This window comes from Echinops telfairi, unplaced genomic scaffold (genome assembly GCF_000313985.2).
Source record: "Echinops telfairi isolate 266 unplaced genomic scaffold, ASM31398v2 ScPeMD7_53;HRSCAF=182, whole genome shotgun sequence".
Lineage (NCBI taxonomy): Eukaryota > Metazoa > Chordata > Mammalia > Afrosoricida > Tenrecidae > Echinops > Echinops telfairi.
This window is the reverse complement of record NW_022103951.1, coordinates 16,975,644-16,981,505: the sequence shown is the minus strand read 5'-3', so window position 1 is coordinate 16,981,505 and position 5,862 is coordinate 16,975,644. Positions and strand designations below refer to the sequence as shown.

The 5,862-nt window shown below is 49.6% G+C and overlaps 1 protein-coding gene across 4 annotated transcripts in view; it reads left to right on the top strand.

Annotated features, from left to right (window-relative positions):
* Window positions 1-5,862, top strand: part of MSL3 (MSL complex subunit 3) — a 27,160-nt gene that overhangs the window by 12,105 nt on the left and 9,193 nt on the right. For all 4 annotated transcript variants that reach the window (XM_045290768.1, XM_045290766.1, XM_045290767.1 and 1 more), the window contains one exon: window positions 3,725-3,834. In XM_045290768.1, the coding sequence (XP_045146703.1) occupies window positions 3,725-3,834 (110 nt within the window). The remainder of the gene's footprint in view (window positions 1-3,724; window positions 3,835-5,862) is intronic.

Genomic DNA, 5,862 nt, shown 5'->3' with positions numbered 1-5,862 from the left:
GGGGGGGGCTCGGAACTGGCTGGCATTCATGTTGTGCTTCATCTGTGCCAGGTTCCATGCACACACTCACGGGTGCCATGATGATTCTCTCTGGAAGAATCTGAGCCAGAGCAAGATAGAGCAACTTACCGGGTTCCCACAGTGGAGAAATAGGGGAGGCCGCATTACTAAGGAGCCTGGCGGGGGGTGGGGGGTGGGCAGGTGGGGGAGGTTGGGCTGCTCACCGAAAGATCAGCAGTTGTATCCCAGCAGAAAGACTTCCTTAAAGACAGCAGCCTTGACCTCGCCATGGGCACTGGCACGCTGTCCTAGAGCAGCACTGTTCATTGCAATCGATGTGTGGCAGTGAGCTTGGGTGGGGTCTCGAGCAAATTGAATTATTGGCATCTTCCTCGCAAAGACTTCAGATGGAGCCACTCTTAGGTTTGCTTACTTTTACGGTGGCCTGCCTCCGTCTGTTTTCACTTTGAATGTGCCTTTCGGAGGTAAAGCAAGAGTGAGTTGGCCCCGGTGCCTTCAGACTGGCTCGCCTTGCTATTTAGCTGGGATTTTAGTAGGCTAGATGATGGAGGAGTTTATTAACTGTTTGTTAGTCTGTGTTTTACAAAATTCATGTTAAGATGGGTTTGCTGTAGCATCAGACTTTGAAGGCTGGTGACTTAAACGCTTCGTCAAAAGCATGTAGCGGACACACTGTTTCCCGACTGCCAAATATGGTTCTCCAGTGTTTTAGGTTAGAGAAAGTTGGAAATTGAGCGTGAGCCTTACAGTTTTCTTAAATACAATAGAAGGCATGATCTGGTCTCCCTAATAGTGACTTGCAGAAGTCAAGCTCAATCACAGTCACACAAGTAGAAGTCAGTGTGGTTGCCATCCATCCAAAGGGCCTTCAAAAAGTTCGTGGAAAAACGGAATTGTTTGAATCCCCCTCGTAGAGAAGTCCTGCTAAGTTCCGAATAACGGAATGTGGTTCAGCAGGGGCTGGCCAACTTTTTCTCCCCTGGCCACTGAGTCCATTCTGACTCATCGTGCCTCCGTAGGGTCGAGACGAACTGCCCCACGCTTTTCCCATGGCTGTCATCTTTACGTATTTGTCCCTCAGAGTGGCTGCTGGGTTCAAACTGCCGACCGCGGTTAGCAGCCGTGGACTTAGCCACTGCGGGGCAGCACTTCACCACAGGGCTCTTCCTGTATAGGACCAGATGGCGCATCTTTGGGGGCTGCCGGCCACTTGGTCTGCTGGCGCGATTTGCATGCCTTTGTCAGCAGAGGAAGGACTTGTGGTGTTTGGGGCCTGCAGCTGCCACGCAGCTGGGTGAGAGTGCCGGCTGGCCAGAGCCCAGCTGGAACTCTGTTGGAGTGTGTGTGTTCCGGGGTTTCATGTGACATGCACAGTCATTCTTTGGTCCTGGCAGAATGGTGGCCTCATTTCACATGCACTCCAGGTCTGCAGTTGCGGGCAAGTCCCATGTGAACCTGGCCGGGGTCGTATGTTGGCCTGATTTCCTTCAGGACCTTTCCTCATTTGGAGCCTTTCCTCAGAGCCCCTGAGGCATCGGGACCCATGGTGAGGGTGGAGGAGAATGGGTGTCTAGGCCGACCAGAGTGGGGGCCTGCCTCCAACTCTTGGAGAGAGGAGGAGGAGTGGCTTTCACCTGCAAGGTCGCTCTTGGCAACACCAAGACAGCACTGCCCAAGTCCCTCCAAGCTGCCGGACTTGCTTGGGAAGCCAGACCCCCTAGTGCCCCTGGGGATGGGCTGTGTCGTTAAGAATCTTCAAGGAGTAATTCGTTCCTCAAAAGCTCCACAATAGATGGATGGTCATAAGTCAAAAAAGCAATTACTACGAATTTCAATGAAAGAAATGTAGTAAATCCCTTAGCTTTCAAATTAAAACCCATTTACACTAAAACAATAAATCATTAAATTGGCTACACTTAACTCTGGAAGCTAATATTAGCTCCCAAAGCACACACTAACCAGACAGTTCCCCAAGTTAATTAAAATATGACTGTTCAGTGTATACACCAAGTACCATCAATTTTTGCATATAATGAATCCACAACTATCAGGAACTGGCGTGTAGTGCACACAGCACTCTTGGGAAACAAGTGCCTCCAAGTGGTTGTGCATTCTTACATCGAGTGACAGAACAAAAAATGGGAAGCCCTTTGTCTCGAGTTCTCCTGAAAAGGAATGACGTGGCCGGCCAGCTGGCCTGTACCTCTTTAAGCCCCGCCACCGTGCCCGGGCCACCTTCACAAGCACAGTCCCCAGGGCTCAGGGTTTGCAGAATGCTGCCATCCTGTAATACTGCGTGCCAGGGAGGGCTGAGTGGTGCCTCTGGAAAGGCAAGGGTGACTGAGTAGGTGACAGGACTGGAAGCTGTTGACTCTGCGAGGCCTCCAAGTCTGAGCTGGACCCACCATCACCCCCCACCCAATGGCAGAGTGAGTCCTCTGGGTCATCTTGAAGGAGCCCCAGGGCGCAGCAGTTCAGTGCTTCACCCACCAACCCCTTGGAGGGAGAACATGATGCCATCTGATCCCCTACAGATTGACAACTCAGAAACCAGTATACGCTTGCTGAGAATCGGGATCGACTCGCCAGCAGCTGGTTTGGGTGTTTAGGTCTGGTTCGTTTCGCCAGTGCTAGCCGGGCCTCCATGAGTATCCTCCAGGTTGCTGCCCCTCACCCCTGCCTCTTGCCTACCTGGATAATCCCGTCAGCACATCTCGAAGGTTTCTCCAGGCAGGCTCCCTCCTGACGGTGGCATTGGCATTGACTCGCCCTTGGTGTCAAATCCAAGCCTGTGTCTGACTCGCTGGCGGCCTTACTCCCACCATCACCAGTGCAGTGCTCAGCCCGTAGTTAGGTTAGCTTCAGGTGGTGATGAGGGATTTGGATTTACTGATGCCCAAAGAGGCTTGGCAGGAAAGAGGAAAGGGAGAGAAGGTATACCTTTATTTTTATTCTTTCTTTTTAAAAGCCAGACTGCTATTTATCGTGCTTTATTTTAAACAGTTCTATTGGCACTTGATCCACATTTCATAGAAGCAGTAGCTCAATCGGACCAAAAAGGGTTGTACTAGCATTACCATTTTCAGTTTCAGAACGTGTTCTTCTTCCTGGTACTCATTATTTATTTGTGTAATTATTTTCTTAATTGTGGCAAGAATATATACAACAAAACATTCTGCAGTTCAGCAACTTCTACATGTATGATTCAGTGCCATTGATGATTATACTCTTCTTGTTGTGCAACCCTGATTAATATCCTTTTCCAAATTTTATTCTACCACCATTAACATAAACTCAGTGCTCACTAAGCAAAACCTCTTCCTTGAGAGAAGGTGAACCTTTAAAGAAACCTTTTAAAATACTGACGTGCTTAAAAGAAGGCCAGGGAGAACTAGAAAGGCCCCCTCGGAGAAGGGTGGACAGTGTCCGGAACAGCAGGTTCCAGCGTGACAGTGGTGAGGATGGTGCCGTGTTTCATTTGCTTGGAGATGGGCCCACTGTGAACCAGAATCAGTTTATGGACCTAACAACAACAACGGAGGGACTGGGTGTTTTCCCCCTTTGGGCCAAATGCAATTCCAACTGCTCTTTCTGAGAGAAGCATCTCACTGTCATGCATTCACTTCTGAGAACCGGTTTGTGATGGCCTGTGTTCAGCTGCCGGCCGCTCCCAGGTGAGTGAACACATGGCTTTCGTTCGCAGAGACACCAGTGCATAGCGGATCATCGTCCCCCATTCCTGTTACTCCTAGCAAGGAAGCGAGTGCGGCGTTTGCTGGCTTTGAAGGGAGACGAAATAATGAAATAAATGAGGTAAGAAGCTCAGGCCGGACTTTCCTCCTGGACTGACCACCATCCCTGCACCGGTTTTTTGTTTTGTTTTTCTCTCACCTTTTTAAACTTGGTGTTGTGATTGCACTGGGAAATCCTGTCACCATTTCTTAGTCTAATTCTGTCAGAGTATCCTCAAAGTGTCATGCGGCCATGAGGATTATGAGGAACATTGTCCCCAGGGTTCTGTTTTTCATTCCTTAAACATGATTGCAGCCGAGACGTCAGGTGGTCTCTTGCCATGAACTCAGTGATTGAAATAGCAGTCTTTTCCTTTCTTAGAGAGACGTCGACAAAGCCTTTCTGCCAACGACCAGTGCGTATTTTAGGCTTTTGCAGGCCACTTGCAGTCTGTATGAAGTATACCCAAACCCACCACGGCAGAGGCGGAAATGGGTGGCCAGGCAGGGCTCTAGTGAACTCTACTTGGGGGTGCTACCAGCACGCCTGCATACCATGCGATGCTCATGTTAGGAAATCTTTAGATGTTTTTTTCAGTTATTAATAAAATGTAGCAACCATTTGCAGCACAGGTGCCCCTCCCCCAGGCGATAGTTGGTGGGCTCCTGGTGCAAAAGCCATTTGTTGCCATTGCCATCGCCATCGTCGTGGTCAGAGAGGGCAGGCCAAGAATTCCCGAGTTCTCAGACAAGGCAGGGCTGCAGGGTATGGGAGGGACTTCATCAGGTTGGTGGAGCTCTGGAGTGCAAAGAGAAGGGAGTTGTCCCGGGAGCATTTGGAAACCCCCTTGTCTTATTTTAGGCAAACTGGCACATTCGGTCACTTTGAGTTGGCATAGATTTCATTGGCAATGAGTTTGGGTTTGTTTTTTGGTGGCACCTGAGCAGAGGTCCTGGAACTGATTTCCCCCCCAAAAGCAGTGCTTGGGCGCCATCTCGTGGCTAAAAATACAGCTGCAAGCTATAGTGAAAAAGATGATTTCTGGTAAATACTTAGAATTCAATTCAGCAAACCCTTTAGAGTGATTCAGGAGAGACTGAAGCAGTGTTTCCTAAGCAGGGCTCAGCGACATAGCCACCATGTCTCTGTCTCCACTTTGTCAGGGCCTGGTCTAGACGTGGATAGTTCTAGTGAAGATCTGCAGGGGACTTGCCAAGTTTCAGGTGGACATAGCAAGACCTCCAGTCAGCTATAGCCGGAAGATGCAAGACCACCACCCAGCTAGACCCAGTGATGAAGCCCTGCTGCCATCCAGATGCTGGGACTGTGGCCCTGCCTTCGTCTCCCACGGCACAGAGCAATTTGCATATGGCAAGGTGTCCGGAGATGATGAGGGAAGGCTGATACACAAGGCCTTTACCTGGAGAGCTAGACAGAATTGCTGTGGTAGTTGTACTCACCTTGTACAACTATGTAGTGACTTCATTACAGGATCTAGCTGGGTGGGGTGTGTGTGTGTGTGTGTGTGTGTGTGTGTGTGTGTTTGTTTGAACATTTTCATTGGCACTTCATCCACATATCGTATAATTCAGTTGTTTAATCATATCAAGAAGAGTTGTACAATCGGAGGAGGAGAGAGTGGCGCACATCCTGGCCCACCAAGCCTTGAGGATAATGATCCCAATTAGAGCAGCCAATCCACAGAGAGGACCACATGGTGGGCCCCCCTATGAGACATGACGTCCCTCACTGACCCATAGCCCTACAGGGGACAGCACCGGAGACACAGTGTGGGAATTGCACCCGATCTGATCCCACCACACCGAGGCAAAACACTAAGGGGGTGCAACAGAACAGCAAGGGAATGGAGCGGTGAGGTCCCCAGAGAATGCTGAAGGTGGACTTTGGGGCCAGGGCGTGGCGCCCCAACAGACTAGACTGGAAAACACCCCTAAAGACCAACTAACAGTCCTTGAACTAACTACAAGCATTTCTTTCTTGCTGTGATTTGTTTTGTTTTTTGACATTGGTTTGTTGTTGTTTTGTTGTATATTGTTGCTTGGTTTTGCTCTGTCTTGTTTTTGTGCATGTTATTATCTCCGCAGGTCT